Source organism: Camponotus vicinus, unplaced genomic scaffold (assembly GCF_025532165.1).
Source record: "Camponotus vicinus isolate PSW18456_S1 unplaced genomic scaffold, iyCamVici1.0 SCAF_4, whole genome shotgun sequence".
NCBI lineage: Eukaryota > Metazoa > Arthropoda > Insecta > Hymenoptera > Formicidae > Camponotus > Camponotus vicinus.
The window spans coordinates 20932247-20949926 of NW_028141976.1; the positions used below are offsets into that span (position 1 = coordinate 20932247).

Here is a 17680-nt window from a genome sequence, read left to right on the forward strand (position 1 = left end):
CACCGTTGTTGACACTAGCTTATAAACGTCGTCATTCGAGCTCGGGGATGTGTGACGGACAGTCAACACTGTGGTGCGATGTCACGACTGAAAGCCAACACTCGATAGGGGTTGGGTTCACCCTCCCCTCTCCCATCTGCGATTTTGCTTTAATTCGTTAACGAACAACATTATTAGCTTTATTTTTAATTGACAAGGAATAAAAAGTGCAAACATATCAATAATATATTTCATTCTTGTGTAACTAATTATGTAACAATTTAAAAAGAGACAAATATTAGCGTTCTTTCGAAAGACAGAAAACATATGGAAACATTAAATTTATATATATATATATATATATATATATATATATATATATATATTTATAATATATTTTATATTCTGCCTGACTAAGGAAGAAGAACGGAATAAGAATCTAATGGGACCGAAACAAGATACAAGAATGTGGAAACTCGCGGAGCTGCACAAGCGCAGTCGTCTGGGTGGAATATAAGCTCCGATAAATCCGACTGCGCAGTTAAAAATTGATATAGTAGTTTCGGAAGTGCACGGGGCCGGCGGTTAAGTCACGTATGTAGTCAACGGTAAACGGAAGCTCATATCAATAAGTATCGGTTGTGTGCATCGGGATCTGTGCGCGCGAGCGAGCGAGCGAGGGAGAACACGAGAGGGAGGAAGCGGAAGAGAGGAGGAGAAAGGGAGATGCCGCGCCGTGCGGAGGTTATATAGAGAGCAGCTAGTCGATGGGATGGCGGTTCCAAGGCCGGGGGTAAAATAATGGGGGCGGACGCTCGACTCGAAACATTGATGTTGCCCGGCGCGCTTACAAACACACCGACACCAATCGAGCATGGCTCTTCCTACACAAAACCAATGTAGGGGGGCTTCGTTGGCCAGGCGGCCGGTTGGCTTTGCAGGGAGAGAGAGAGAGAGAAAGAGAGGTAGAAACGAAAGGTAGGAAGAGTAGCGCGGAGTAGAATATCAGGAGAGGCGCGGAAGAGGGAAGGACGTGCAAGAGGATGAGAGGGAAATACGCATATATACCCCTTGTATAGCGTTCTATGCCATCGATGCGGCTCGTGTTTAACGCCCTTATAAATGTGTAATGCGTATACTTGAAAGCGGGAACAGTCGGAGCGCGGGGACGGGGGACCGGGTGTAGGACGTACCCGCAACTCGCCGGGGTGGGCCCTCTGCGTATCGATAAACGATCAATCAACTAGTACACCTATGGACGAGGCCACCGAGGGTAAAAGAGGCGGCGGTGGTAACGGCGGGAAGGTAGAGATGGCCGGAGGTGAAGGAGGAGGAAGTGGAAACGGAGGACGACGTAGGGGTAGGAAGCACAAGGGATGAGAGAACGGTACGATGGTGGGTGAAGATGGGTATGTGAGAGGAAGGATGGAAGGGGTTGAACGGAAACAGCGGCAGTAGGGGCAAAAGACAGAGGAGGCACGAGACGCGGAGCGAGGATAGCGCGGGGGAGGGTGGCGGCTCGCAGAGTATCGACCCATCGCGGAGGAGAAGGCAGCCGCCAGGGTCGACGTCGCCGGGTTTTGTTGATGTAGGTGTGTACACGCTCCGCGTATCTGTCTATCCAGATATCTGTGCGCGAAGACGCTACGAGGGACTCGATCTCGCCGTTGCAACGCCGTTGCGATACGAGCCCGAATCGTTTCCACGCTTTAATTCCGTCGAGATCGGAATGTTTTGCAATTTCTCCAACATAGATGCTATTCAATCTTCGAGATTTACTACTCGTCTAACATGACTGCAACTGGATACGCCGTTTACGTGCTTTTATTTTCATCTCCAGATACGTCTACACATGTATACGAGCCATTAACAGGAATATACGTAAATGTAAGATTTACACAGCTTTGTAAGTCGTTAATGTCTCTTTAACTTGAAATTATCTTTATTTTATGGACTTTCACATTCGCTACCGCGGACGCTCTTCAAGTATACGTTTCGCTGAAGCATCCCGGGCAACGAACTCAACGTCTCCGCGCTTCTTCCCTTGACGCGTATTCCGCCTCATCCTCCAAATGCGCACGCAAGACACGATAGGGAGGTGATTAGAGAAGAAAGTACGCGGTCATGGAAGCAACCGAGTCAAATTATCCGCGACATGCTCGGTGTATATTCTAAAGAACATATCGTGATCCCGCATCACTCATGCACCGTTAAACGCGTTAACGATCCCAAGCTGCCTGCTACGCTTCGTGTTCTCAGCGTCTTCGACGTTGTCATCGTGTCGCGTACCGTAAATGACGTGTTCAGCCGAGGTCTCGTTTCGGCCGCATCATCGTCGTCTCTCCCTCTCGTTCCCATTCTTCACGCACACCTCGTCCACCCGCGCATTTCCGTCCCGTTTCCACGACGTGCACATCACTTGACGCGCACAGGAGGGGAACAATGCATGGCATAGCCACCGAGCGTAGCTACGTGGATCTGCCCATTGTGGGGTCAGGTGGGTCGTCGGTCGGTGGAGAGCTCGTTGGCTGGCTCCATGGGGTGTGGCCATATAACCATAGCCACAACGATGTTTTCTTCTCCCTCTCTCTCTCTCTATCTCCTTCACTTTCCCTCTCGCTCCTCGTCCTCTGTCTCTCTTCGGCTTCTCCTCTCGTTTCATCGTCACTCGTTCTCCACGGGAACGTTTCCTCTCGTTCTCGCCGACCGACCGTGCTGATAACAATAGCGAGCTCTCTCTTTCTCGTTTGTACTATCCTAACGCCCGGCAATCCCTTTCTACCCGAAGCCGGTGCGCGCGCGGCGGTAGGGATACGCCGGTGCGTGTACGCTACCGCTTGGAAGCTACCAAGCAGGCGCATCGTCGGCCTATTACAATGGCCAGCCCTCCTAAACGTTTCATTGTCATCGGCGTTCTCTCTGCCCATGCGTCGATGCGCACAAACCATTGTTTCTCGTCGAATGGGCGGCTCGCCGCACCCGCCGTGGTCGGATAACGTCGCCTCCGAGTCGTTTCCACGGTGAGATCGGGCGAGGCGTGAATTTCTGCGCGGTCGACGGCCTATAATCGTTCTTGGTAGCGTATATTAATTAGTTTTATCTAGCGGTGCAATTCTCCTCCCCCTCTTTTCGTTAGAATTCATAGATTAACACGATAAATCTGATAGCCCGGCTTATCGATTAGTTATTTACATTAATTTCACTTCGTACAAGTTGTCGATCGTATTTATTGCAATGGTAATATAACTTGTCGTTAAGTTTGCGCATAATTAAGCTATCGGTCTTTCTTGATATATTCGCCATATTTTTTGTCTCTCTTAAAAAAATAATTAATGTATGTTTACTGGACACTTTGTGTGTCCGCGATTTCCACGCTTTGTTTTGTTTTTACTACTATGACGATACGCGACAGTCAGGATTTATTCCTCTCTTTTGCGGTAATTTATGTCGCTTTTTGCAAACGCTGGATAATCAAAATACATATTCGTCGCATTTAATAACAGAGAAGTGAGATATATCATCGCGGGACAAACTTGTTATCGCGCTACCGTTTAATAAAAAATTCCGATGACATTCCTTTTTTTTACGCCTGTATGCATACCAATCATTTATGCATACCATCCAAGTTTTCCGGCTTAGAAATTCTTCGTCCGATGAAAGAACAAGTCCGTCCTGGAACGACAAAAAACAATTATCGTGAAAACTGCATTCATTAATAACGGATAACGTATCATTGCATCGTGTCATGGAGATATTCAGGTAGAACCGGTCGGACTAACTCGACGCGAATTTCTTAGATAAGCACGCATCGTCAAGTAAATCAGACCTTCTCTCGTTACACGCCTATTCTTAATGTAATATCCCGGGACATTGACTACAATCAACTACGGATCTTACAACCAGCGTTAAAGATAATGATCCCAGATCCCGATAAGTATTAATAGCGCGAGCTAGTTGCACATCGATGCACAACCACAAAGCAAAGGGAAACGTCCTTCCGTTTCTCGTTTCATTACATTAAGTGTTCCACTTGCCGATTCATAGCTCGATACATTTGATACGCACGATGCATTTCGAATGGATTTGATTTTTGACGTTCGCAAAACAACAAGCCCGAGTACCGAACGCGATGCGCGACGCTAAACTGTAATTATCGCGAATTCATCTTAAGAGAAGTGATCACGTATTCTCTTCTTGCTACATGATATTACCGATGATCTACAGTACATTGAAAATTGTAGTCTTCCGCGGCGCACGATCGCGATCTTCTTGATCCACGTCCAGGGTAATAAATCTGCCCTAATGTTGGGTTACGAGAAACAGTTATCGGAGTCTTGAAATTTATCGGTTCTTTAACAATTTTCCGCTATTATCGTCAACGATCATTAACAATTCTTTTAATACTAACAACGGCAGTCCTTGTAACCTGACATTAGTGCGCTACAGTAAGTTTAGAACACATTATATCTGTTAACCAACTATGGATGAGGCACGAATTGCGAACGCATTGTTCCAAAGTATGATCTCATCGATAAATCCGGGATCCTAATGCTACGTTGCAAGGATAAATAATCGAGTTTTTTTTTAAATTTATCGCTTGATCAATTGTTTCAATAATACGTTCGGCGTTCAATTACAATTTAATAATATAATTATAACGATCACAGAGCAATTTTCAATGTTATTTACTCCCGATATAGCGTGTCATTAGACAAATATTGGTTTTAATAATTAAAGAAGTACCAATATTAAAAGCAATAATCTGACATCGTAATTTTAAATTGTACAAAAATTTAAATTTTGTGCCATTTTTTAAAAAAATAAGCGCATCTTGTAAAAATAATATTTCCGAGTAAAATAACTTATGCAATATATATTCACTTGTGCAATATATATTTACTTGTACAATATATATTTACTGTGTATTGAGTATTGTTGTCCTTTCGTGTCTCTTGACGGCTATTTTCTTGATTTGTTCCCATAGCATAGGATACGGATGAATCGTTCTGGCAAAATCAGCTCGATCTAAACGATACAATTCACATATTTCAATAGCGACGACACTAGCCACTCTTCGCTCGTCAGGCATAACTAGGGCGATTTCCCCAAAATATGCGCCATCGTCCAAGTGACATATCTCCTTCCCGGTACCTGTATAAATCGCCACTGTACCGCTAGCGATAAAATACATGCAATCACCCGGCTGATTGGCCCGTACAATCACGTCGTTCGTCAGAAATATCTCAGATTTTAATAGAGCGACGATGCGCGCCAGTAACGAAAGCGGCAGATTGTTGAAGAACGCAACATTTTCCACAAGTTTGCGGCAGGCGTGCATGCTGATCTCTTGGCGCATATATGTGGATAGGGTATTGAGGATCTCGGTTTCGCGAAAATAGCGCTGTTGAAAGCAAAACTCATAGTAGGTTATGATACGATGTTGAGTCGCATGTGACAGCTGCCGATGCTTCATGTATTGTTTGAGCTGTGCCATGATGTCTTGATACTTGATCTTGGAGCTATTAGCACCCTTATAAAGTTGCCTCACGCGAACTATCAAGATCCAAATAGTTAAACTTCCCAATATTTGTAAGATTATCATTAGCGTGAGATCCGCTTCGTTTTTCGGCTTTCTGTGCAGGAAGCCCGACGAAAGGAAAACGGTGAGGGCGCGTAAGAGACTGGATAGATATTGTCGAGATTTAGATTCTTCCCAAAGATCGAACTCGTGCATCCAGGAGTCGCTGCTGGGACGCTCCGGTAAAGACATAGAAGTCGTCGCTATTGGCACCAGCCAGTAAAAGCAAGACTGCCATTGGAACGCTATTATTAGCCAAAATATCATGATGCAGACCTCGTAGAGGGCTAATGAAACATTATACTCGTGGACAATCTTATTCATGTAAGAAGCGAGAGAAAAAACGCGAAATCCACACATCAGAGACATCAACTCGCGTGTAACTGCATACTCTTGCCATATCTTAACGAATGCGATATCAGTTGGAAAAGAGCCCAGCAAATCCAAAAAAAAGATGCCGTGTTTCATGTATCTCTTCATTATCTTTTTCGGTTCCATCACAACAATGCGATGCATCGTGTCAAAATATCTGTCCAATAACGAATAAAATTCTTAATTTTTAATTTGTAGAAAAATCGATACGCATTAAATTAAATTCAGATTATTTATATTTATTAATTAAATTATATTTACCCTGTCATAAAATTAATATTTATATCCAGGCAACAAAGAAAAAGCAGGAAATTTTTGAAAATTGTCCAATTATGCGAACGCTTGTTTATTTCGAAGGCAGCATAATACGGAACAGTCAGTAGCAAACACGTTATCGTTAAAATCATTATGATATCCCAGCAAAATCTATATTAGAAAAAAATCTGATTTAATTTAATATTTTATTCAAGAGAATATACATTACATAAATATATATATTAGGCACATTATAGAGAAAAATTTGTTTTAATAAAACATATATATATATATAAAGATACCTAAACATACTGAATGGATGGAGAATATATCTATAATTACGCAAATGCCGTCGTTTTTCCCAAATTATGGAAGCTCTACTGCGTAAATATTTGCGGGCGCCTGGATTTTTGTCTGATGCCATTAGCAAATAACGCAAAGCATCAAGGGCTTTTTGGAAGAAACTGCGATCGGGAAGAAAGAGTACATCTTCGTGTGTGTCTTCGAGCTCACATTCATGCTCCACACGAAGCATCGTGGAATCGTTACGTGATGGAAATTGAAGGCAATGTAAAAAAAGAATGAATTTGCTAAATATACATTTCTAATTACAGAAATGTCATTATAAGTACGTTTGACAAGCGTACATCGTTTGCACCGGCGGCATCTCTTTGGATGCAAGAGAAGTCGGTGCTCTTTCATGCCGGATTCATGGAGAAGTCGACGCAGTCGGTACATAGTTTTATGCTGATGGATGATCAGACCCGTTCTGGTTTCTTTCAGTCTCTCGTACGATACAGTATCGGCCAGAGACTCTGAAAGAGAAACTGTCCGAATGAGAAAAGATGTTCGTTTTAATCTGTAAATGGTAAGATGACATCCGTACTTAATAATTTCTGTTGAAACAGAGATATGTAATAGAATGTCTGCTGGTAACATTTGATCGATTTTGTTATTTGTGCTTGTTGTGTAGTTTTTTGCCTTACGATGACAGCACTTTATTTCTGATTAATCATATTGATAATGAAGAAATTTCTAAATGTTCGCAATATATTTTTAATTAATTTAAATATCATATTGTTTCAATTTTTTAAACATAGATATATAAGCATATTATTTTTGATATCTTATCAAGTTAGATATAATTTTACTAAACTATTATATATGTTTTATATAAAAGATTTGTAAAATTATACATATATGTATGTATATATAAAAATTTTCGATTGTTATAATTTATTAAAGTCGATTAAATTTGAAAAGTTAAGTCTAGATGACATTTAAATGTACATTATTGAAGCAATTTGTGAAGAAATCACTTGTGATTCATATAAATGCATTTACTAATTTGCGTGTCTATTTCAAAATTAATATTATCCAAAATGCAAGATGCATCATATTTTTATACGTTTTAGTTCATAGAGACGTGAATAATTGCCCGTATGATTTGCGAGTCGTATAGATCACAACCGGTGAATTTTAGTATGGTCAGTTTATTTTTAGTGCAACTGACAGTTAGTTTCCACGAAATATAAAAATATTGAACTAGTTATATGCGAGAGCGAAATGTTTTTTTCTCAACAAGTTATAAATGGACAATATATATAATAGTATAATATTTCTTTATTATATATAGTGTTAATATAATAAATATTATTATATAAAGTGAAATAGTACATGTTTATCCATGATTGTTTTTACCATATTGAGTTTTTTGTTGTATATGTCCATCGATCCCTCTACAAGACCGGATTATCATGGTAAAGTATCTTCCAAAACGGAGATCGCGGATCGCTTTCGCAGGATGGATGATCTGTTCACGGTACATTTAAGTAACACTTTATACAAGTCGGCTTTATGAGGGCTCAGACCTTTGCGTGCACCGCATATAAAGACAACCTTTTGGTATATATTTCATGCGTTGAATTCTCGATGTAACGACGAGATTTTATGGACAATTTTATTCGCTTTCTATACACGAATAAAAGTATCCACAGACAAACAGTTATAACCGTGCTTATTCAAATGAGTAAAAACGAAAGAAATATCTTGCCTCGCAAAGAGAAAACACTTAACATTTATATCTTTGTATCGATATCGCAAATGCAACTATTACAAACGAAATACGAAAGAACTTTCTCAAGCATTTCGGACGCGACGTTCCTTACGCAGATATCGTTGTCGGAAACTAAAGAAGTATCACAGGAAACATTTTATGGACTCCCGGAAAATCTACCGGTTAAGCGGTGTACGCAATTTAAAGTCACTACTTCTGTCCGTCCCGAGGGAATTAAGGGTCAGACGCGCAGGCAAGTATATCGCCAGGAAGTCGGGTTCTCCGCAGCTTTTTTCCCTCCTATCCTGGTAATAAATTTTCAAGTCGTCCAGCGATGTTCTGTGGAACTCAGGAACGATGTTATAGACGGTGCTCGAGAACAAGAAGGGTGGTTACTCAGGGTACGTTCACAACCCTCCGCACATACTAACGTGGATTTACAGTGGCCCATTCTCCATGTAACGACGAGTGACTATGGAGAGTCTATATACGCGTTCCTAGGGAAAGTTATAGATAGTCTCGTTGTTGTATCAATATCTCGTTAGAGGCTACGCTGGAAAAGCGAAATGTCCATTTTTCTCAGGATTAAGGCCAGCGAAATTATAATGAATTCATCTTGTATAAGCACCATTCCCCCGAAAAGCGAGCTTGAAATAATCGAAATAGCGGTGTTAGAAATGAATCGTTTTATATTTTATTGGAAATGTAATCAATTATTGAATTGCGTAGAGACATTGCTGTAAATTGCGAAATTACTGTATCAACTATGTAGATAGGGATTGACGGAAACGTTTACATCATTAAATAGGATTTCTAATGCATGCGTACATGTTAGTTACCAATTGATAACTATTTACGTTTCGTTGCTCATTAGAGGTGCATCATTTTACGTACGCATAACGGGCTTTGATTCGTAGCTCTATAATTGCATCAAAATTTGATTGAAATTTACAGTGTAAAATAGAAACTTTACAAGTATATTATCCTACATTCCTCTAATAATCTAAATTGCATTTATCTAAAATATACTGATACATTATTATAGCACGTATATAAGCGTTCGTTGTTACTGATATCGAGGTTTTACAGATCACTGCGCTTGGCCACTATATCTAATAAAGAGAATGATTATGATCGAAATTGAGTTATTCAAATAGCATTGCAACACTTTGTGACACAAGATAAATTTGAAAATGTTTTTGTATCTTATTTAATGAATATAATAATGGATTGCATTTAATAGTTATGTTAGACAATCCTGTAGAGATGACGAAAGTCTAACGTAAAAGATTAATATGAGAAAGTGTGTGTGATGCTTTATATATGATTAGATCAAATTGAAACGTGAATTGAGACTTTTATGGAACAATCTTAGTTCACGTTTCAGTTGAACGTACGTACATACCTAATATTTTATTACAATATTTTGTTTTTTTTTTACATATGTTAACTCATACAGGTAATTTTAATTTTACGCTCTGACAGACCATGTTTCAACGCAATTGTCAGAACCGTGATGTTCCTTTTATATTTACGACATAAGAGCGCGAACGAAGGTAATTCTTGCTTCCGCCGCAATGATCAATAAACCATCTCGTCCACGCTGCTGAACGACGCTTTATACTTCGATGGATGTAATGCCAGGGAAAGAGGCGGCAACTGGTGGTCGTAAGTACTTACATACATGTGGGTTCACCGCGTATATACGCAGTGAGCTGCCAACGATATAGTCAGCGAGACGAAAACACTCGCTTGCAAGGTCTCTAGTACTGGCGTAAATATACCAAATGGTAAGAGAGAGATGTGTAGCTGCAATTCCAAAAGCCATCGCTATCGGTCGCTTATGGAAACACAGCTCCGTAAATATTTTCGAGCACTTTGGTTTTTGCGCAGTGCTACGATCGAACGGGGTTTTATATTTTTACACGAATGTGGAGCATTTTGAAATTGCGTATTTTAAATATTAATAAAATAATAAAGTAATTATAGTTTGAATAATGTAGCAATAAATCAAATAAAAGTTCAAAACTTTAATTATATGAAAATAGTTAGATGTGTGTATTAATATTATTTTACTCTATACGCGATTGCGCTATGAAGGTATAATAGAATCAAGATAATTCATGTCTAATATATAATTAAATTTTTGTTAAAATTGATATATTGCATTGTTTTCTTATGCACATGCGATGCCAAATGAAAAACGATTTTCAAGTTCAATCTATGAATTTTCAAATGCTATTCTAGTTCTACGTTCGAGTGAAAATAGAGTTATGATCGCAAAAAATATCTTTTCCCAATATTTTGGCCAAGTTTTCGATTATTTTTTATAATATTTCGCGTTACAGTAATAAAGTTATTAGATCTATAACGGGTAATCTCTATTATTAATTATCGGGAACCGACAAAGAAGAGGCAACTGGTGGCCGTAAGTACTTACGCTCGCTTCCGCGTGTTCTCCGCGCGCATCGCGCGCACATACGCGTCACATCCGCGGCGAATTACCGCGGTGATATAGTTCGCAGCCGAAACAACCGTTTCTACTGTCTAGCAGTTGGCGTTTGGCCAGCATTCTCCGGTGCCGATGCGCCTCTCTTCTTGTCCGTTATACGAGGATTAGAGTACATTGCGCTCCCCCTCTCTCGTACACATGTAATTACGCCGATCTCTCCCTCCCTGCCCTCCCACTCTCTCCCCCACTAATTTCATCTCTCTCATTTTATTCCCCGACATTTCGCGTATTCCATTCTTTAGTGTCCGGCTGGACCTGCGTGCGGACGCGCCTCCGCATGGCATTTGCATCCCGTTAAACGTCGTAAACTTGTCAAAGCGCAGGCCGTTATGTGCAGGATCGTGAACCGTACCGCAGCCGCCGTGGGCAACGTTTGCGGTATTCTCCAGCGGGTGCCTGAAAGACAAAGCACCAGGAAGCGGCGTGACTGGACGAGAACGGGAGGGTATATCCGCGCCCCGCCATTATTTCGAACGAATCGACGGACTTGAGTGCACTTAACGGGGATTAACGTTTTTATATCTCTATCTCGGCCCGAATACGATATGCTAATGAGCTGATAATACCGAAATTTGGCTAACGAGGTCCGCTGTATTTCACTGTCGTAGCGACAAACAGACTTCGGCGATGGTTCTTGCGTGTCTTAATTCAAACGAAATCGCCGAACGTTGGAGTGCACTTAAAGCAGATTAAGACCTCGTCTGTAAGGAGATAAGTACATCGATGTATCATTGACAGTGCGATCAGACGAAGATGATGCGTGAATATCTTGCACGATTTAATGCATGATATTGAATATTTTTCGTTTGTGGGATTGCATATATTTGGAATAATTATAAAAGAAGTATGATATATATATATACATGTAACTCGCTTTTAAATTTGTTGCCATTAAATTTAATTATGTATTAAATTATGGTTCGTATAATTTTGATAACAATTTCTATCATATTTGGTATGTAAACTTATCATGATGCTAATTATATCGATTATATTCTTATGAGCAAATAATGAGAAAGAAAAAGAGAGAATGGCGCGGCTAATTACTGCTATAATCTTAGATGTAAACGATGAATAGTGATTATCTGGCTCGCGGTGGCTAATTCTCTATTTCAGTACCTAATATGGTTCATAATTTATTTCACTGCGCTTGGAATATCGGACGTTCCTAGGGGTTTACATTTATAATGGTCATCGTCGTGTCTATTTATGTACACTAATTGACTTATTGAGCCATTTTGACTTATTAAGATTTTATATATATAAAAGAAAGAGAGAAAGAGAGACGCGAAAAGAACGATGCATTATATCACTCTGTAAAACAATTCTTTTGATTCTAAGATTATAAAATCTAATGTTTTAAATTTAGATCGACTGGCATTTCTTGTTAGTTCGTTGTGGATCATCGCGCGATAACGACATGTGGCCACTACACTTTTTCATTCATGTCGTCCATCGATTTATGACCCTATTAGTCAATAATGATGAAAAATATGGCTACGGGAATAACGATCTTAGCTTATAGTGATCATAAATGTAGACTAAAGTGTCGCGCAACGCGAGGGGTAATATCAGTGATGCGGCCAAGCTGAACATATATTCACGGTAAGTGGCGTGAGTTATGAAAACTTCATGATATATCCAGGATACTTTATGCTTTCATGAAGGACCGCTGAAATAAAGTACAAGCGCGATGCTTTTCGCATACTCGCGTAATTAAAAACTATCCAGCGAGATGCATTCGCTATACAATGCGCGGGCAAAAAGCTCTTGAAGAGAGTCAACTTTGATTAAATAGTAGTTACTCTTAATTAGAACAGCACACTGTTAAAGCAAGTGAATTAATGTAATAATATGTCCCATAATAGGAATAATATTTAAAAATATAATTGAAAATTTTGAAATATGATGTACTTAAGAAAATTACTATGTGTAATATATATAGAGAGCTTTTATTTCGGTATTATTTACACACATATACATTCTATAAATTATTAATATCTCGAAATAGATGACACAATACTGAAATAGATGACACAAAGTTTATCCAGTATAGTCGCAGCTAAATGGACGATATTTAGGACATTCTATATAATTTACAGTGCTTCTCTCTCAGCATCTGTATTGATATCGGAATTTCTCACTCTGGTATATCGATTATGATATCGATTTCAATAATACCATGCGCACTGTAATGAGATATTCATTGCATTATGTCATAACGAAAACCATTAGCAGAGAATGCATTTATTCTGTACAGGCATAAGCAAAGAAACTTACTTGGTATGTTTCCGCGGCATAATCTTCGCGAATTTAATAGTTTGAAAGCTAAGTTCATGGCTAGATAAACGAAGCCAATCTAACTTTATATTTAGGCAAACTCTTTAAGCGTCGTGCGAATTGCAGTGGATAATTAGAAGTAGATTTATAATTACAAATGAGTACAGTTCATATCGAGAGACGAACGGATCGTAATATTGAAATTTCTCGGAACAGCGCTGTTATAATTTACATTACGTAACTTGTATTATCTCTCCCGCAAAACGTTACGATATCTTCCGAACTAACTACGTCACGTATGTCTAATGTGTCTAGTTGGAAAAGTTAGCGCACAAGTATTATCTAGTTGATCTAGGCTAAGTTGGACAACGCCTTAAAGACGTTATACGCTTGGCCAATTTGATGAATATTAAGGGGCGCATATTGAGTTAGAATCTGCAGTTGTAGTCATAGATAGCAAATTGGGAAAGTTGTAGTACTGCCGACGCTGCCAGAACGCGTTTGCGTCTTGTTGTATTATCTTAGAAACTTTCTGACGTCTTATAAGTTTCCAACTTTTGTTATACGTATTTTGTATATATGTATGCAGACTTGTGTGTCGCGCGAATTCCGCCATGACAGGTTGTTATTGAATACAAATGTAGAACACATAAAGATTTATTTATATTTTATCAACATATGTACATATGTATGAATTAAATATATTTTCTCCCACAATCTATTTAATATGTAAAAAAATAATAGAACTGTTATTATTGTAAAGAATAATATATATGTATAAATAACGGTATAAAAATTTCAGGGAGAAATATATTTTCTGTTTATTATTACGATTGGGGGGAAGAAAGATAGTAGATATAAAACAGCATTTTCACGAAGAGAAGCGTAACATAGAATATAATTTTCATCTCGCGGAAATGTTTATTGTTTACACTAGAAGAGAAACATTCAGTCGACATTTAATCAGAGTATTTCAAGCGAACGGTGGTAGTTGATGCCGTAAAACTCTTGAGACGGATCGTACACACTTGATGCATTCTTTGTGCTAAAGTTAGGGTAAACAAACTTAAAATACTAAAAGAGAAACGCGAGGAGCAGATATAATTGCAATAAACCGCCACGTATTCCATATATTTCATTTAATTTCATTTGATTACATTTATTTGCATTAGTATTTATAAATATGTACTTAAATGTATGTGTATAACTATGTAGCATTTTAAAATATTAATTTGATTAGTTGCTATTTATACATATCATCATATATATTCATTGCGAGAGAGAATCCGATATTTGTGTTATATTTAATCTAATTAATTTGTGTTTTCGAGCATAATCAATGTATTTCATATTTTATCTATAATAATTACGAGCAATATTACGAACTGTCTATATATACTTTACACAAGTACAATCTCTTCGTTATATCGATATCCGAGTTCTATGAAGCATCGTTGAAAGCGTAAATACATGTATATAACGACCATTCTGCACGCAAATTGTAGGACGAGCCTGTAGTTGTTTGCCTTCATTTACTCAGGTGACGTAACTGATGTTATTTGATGATCATAATATATATTTCAATAGAAGTTATCTTAATTAAACGCAAATATGTACTAAAACTATTCAATATTTCTCTTCTAGTATTTTTATTCGTTAATGATTCAAATAAACGGACAGACAATAATCGACGTGCACGAAATTTCTTAAATTTATACTTAATATAACTTGATGAAAACTCGTCTTTATTATGGGATTTACCTATCATATATTTTTAACACATCTCGTATTCCACAATGTTTATATATTAGTTACATGAAAGAGAAGGGGAAAAAAAAGAAAAAGAGAAAGAGATAAGAGATATGTTATTCTCAATATTCACGTAATAGAGTGTGCTATCGCACGATGAGAAGATATGAACAGGGATATAACGAAGACACGTAGAAAGCATGCCACAATATATCATGCATAACAAGTGACTAGTCCGACTCTATGCCATGCACGACTTGTCTAAGGGATGTTATTGCGCCAGACGCAATCACAATCATATTTCTTAACTATAACGAAAGAGAAATACGGGCCTATATTTCTTTCTCTTTATTGACAGCTACTTTTTCTAGACATATTCTCAAACAATTTCTTTTCTAATAATATTTGTGTATAACTAAATATAAGCTATATATATACTCAATTTTCCAATAAAAGATGGGACATCAGTTAGATATTAAGGTTAATTGATTATACATATATATGTATTATTGAGTTGAATGCTTGTCTTTTCTCATTTAGCTCCTAAAATTCCTTCAACATGACAATCCAAATAGAGATATTATGAAAATGTCAGGTCAGACGTTCACTCAAACATTATGCGAGCTCTTCCAACTACATACGGATAATCCGCACAGGTGGGTGAGTTATTCCACGAATATAATAAACACGTCGCTTTGCAGTACGTGCTGCGAAATTTAACGAAGATAGCAGATTCAACGAACAGAGAGTATTGAATATCGTGTGCATTGAGTATTACAAAGCACATTCTTTGATTAATTATCACAGTAACATATTTGCTGATTCAACTTTACAAAATCCGCTTTCCGATATATTTATAAGATTTGTGCTATTTTCTGCATAATACATAATTTAATAATATAATACATAATTTTTTGTAATTGTAAATATTTAAGTTAAGAATTGTGAATATATTATTGTTTTTTTTATATATGTTACTGTTTTTCGTGTAAATCTTCTTTTATATTTATAAAGTCTTTTAAATGATTCTAATAATAGAAAGTGTGCATTAATATCTTTGTCTCGAAGCCTTATTAAATTATTTTATACTATATATTATATAATATTATTCTTACACATGTCTGCAAAGACTGTTGTAGGCATCATCGTCCTCCACGTTAAAGAAAATTACAGTATATTTTATTTACCCTCCTTTCGTAAAAACCAAGTCGTAAATGCTCAAGCTATTTCACGTTAACTCTAATTCGGATGAGGTAACGTCGAGGCAAATTATCTCGAGGTAAAACAGAAATAATAGTTATTGCGCAAAGATACACAGTAATTAATATAAGTAACGAATACGCTGTAAAAGAAAAGGAAGGATAAATAATTACAATGTGTGAAATACACACACACAGGCAGTTTCTTATTGAAATTAATATTAAGATTGATACAATCGCAAAAGTAATTCCACGATCTCATATTTCTTCAAGTTTAAATATTAGTCGAAAAAATAATTTCTTTTCAGCGAAAAATTTAGATATTATTAAATTAAGATTTAAATTAAGAATTAAGAATATAAGATGAAAGGATAAGAAATGATTACGTTAATGTAATTAGAGTGTTGTAAATCTGACGTACATTATCAAACCTTAAAATTTGTATTAGATAGGAATTTTAAATGAAAAATATAAATATTTTATAATAAAACAGACAAGCTTAATATCACTATGTAGAGATTAAGAATTAAAGTGAATAAATGAAAACAAAAATAATATGCAATATGTATATAATATAAAAATGTATAGCATATGATACATTTAACTGAAACGTGTACTACAGATTATTGTTCCATAAAAAATCTTAGTCTCTATTTTATTTGAACGCACCATATATATGTATGTATATAGTAAAAATGATAGAATATTTTTATATTATAATCTCTGATACATTTTAACGATTAAATATTGATAATAATAATATTAATTCAACATTATAAAAAATAATCAACAAATAAATATATTCCTAATTATTATATGATAGATATAGATAATTAACTGTGCTTTATTATAGAAGCATTTATCGGCATGGTTTAATCCTATAAAATTACACTGGGGCATCACCATTATCATTAGTCATGTTGTTTACTCTAAATTCTCTCGGGAAACGCTGACAGCATAGAGATGTTTTCCCCCGCGCAATCTAGAATTGGCTCCGGCCTGGTGGAGAACGCGAGCTTATCGAGTAATTCCATACATCCTAGAGGCAGGTTATCACGATGAACACGTCTATTCCTTACGCACGGAGGCTGTTCTCCGGGCACGAGACTCGATGCATCGAAATGATGCTGGCGCTCCGTTTACATTGTGCGATCGAGGAATACGGTTCGGCGAAACAGCAAAGGGGCAAAGCTAACGCGATAGTAAGTTGGCGGAATTAACGTATTCGCGTTACGCGGCGCTCACCGCGGCTAGATGAATGCTAATTAGCGGAAGATGTACTGCTGCTTCTGGTAAGGCGCTATCTTCTATGACTAGCGTGATAGATATTACATCTGCAGCCGACCTTTGTTTCGCAGTAGTACAAGCCGTTACAGGTGCGCCGGCGTAGCTTTTGGAATCCGCGGTAACGCAAACGTGTATATAGCATTCGCTACTTGCTTCTTTATGCAAAAAATATACTTACGTTACACCGAGCGTGGAGCACGGACGATTGAATGAAGGATTACGATCGTTTATTCATGATCAACACTATCTCTGCCCCCGAGAATACTTGAGTAGATTCGCATCTGCGTGAGAGCACTGTTTCTTTCTCTGAGTTAGGGGAAAAAGCGCGTCTACGTGTGTCTACATAATGTTACACATAATACATAATAAGTTGATGCATATTTTAAAACTTATTCCTCGTGTTTTGTATTTAA

The 17680-nt window shown here is 37.7% G+C and overlaps 1 protein-coding gene across 4 annotated transcripts; it reads right to left on the reverse strand.

Annotated features, from left to right (window-relative positions):
- Positions 1–392: 392 nt before the first annotated feature.
- On the reverse strand, positions 393–6856 carry LOC145970571 (potassium/sodium hyperpolarization-activated cyclic nucleotide-gated channel 2). Of its 4 annotated transcripts, none has more exons than XM_083097435.1 (4): positions 6487–6855; positions 6191–6355; positions 4899–6086; positions 393–3651 (listed from the first exon to the last, which is right to left on the reverse strand). In XM_083097435.1, the coding sequence occupies exons 1-4, from the start codon at positions 6717–6719 to the stop codon at positions 3615–3617; spliced, it is 1623 nt and encodes a 540-aa protein (XP_082953561.1). In that variant the 5' UTR covers positions 6720–6855; the 3' UTR covers positions 393–3614. The 4 variants fall into 4 exon arrangements, with proteins under 4 accessions (XP_082953561.1, XP_082953564.1, XP_082953563.1 ...); XM_083097438.1 differs by having other exon boundaries at positions 6527–6616; XM_083097437.1 differs by having other exon boundaries at positions 6497–6587.
- Positions 6857–17680: the final 10824 nt, after the last annotated feature.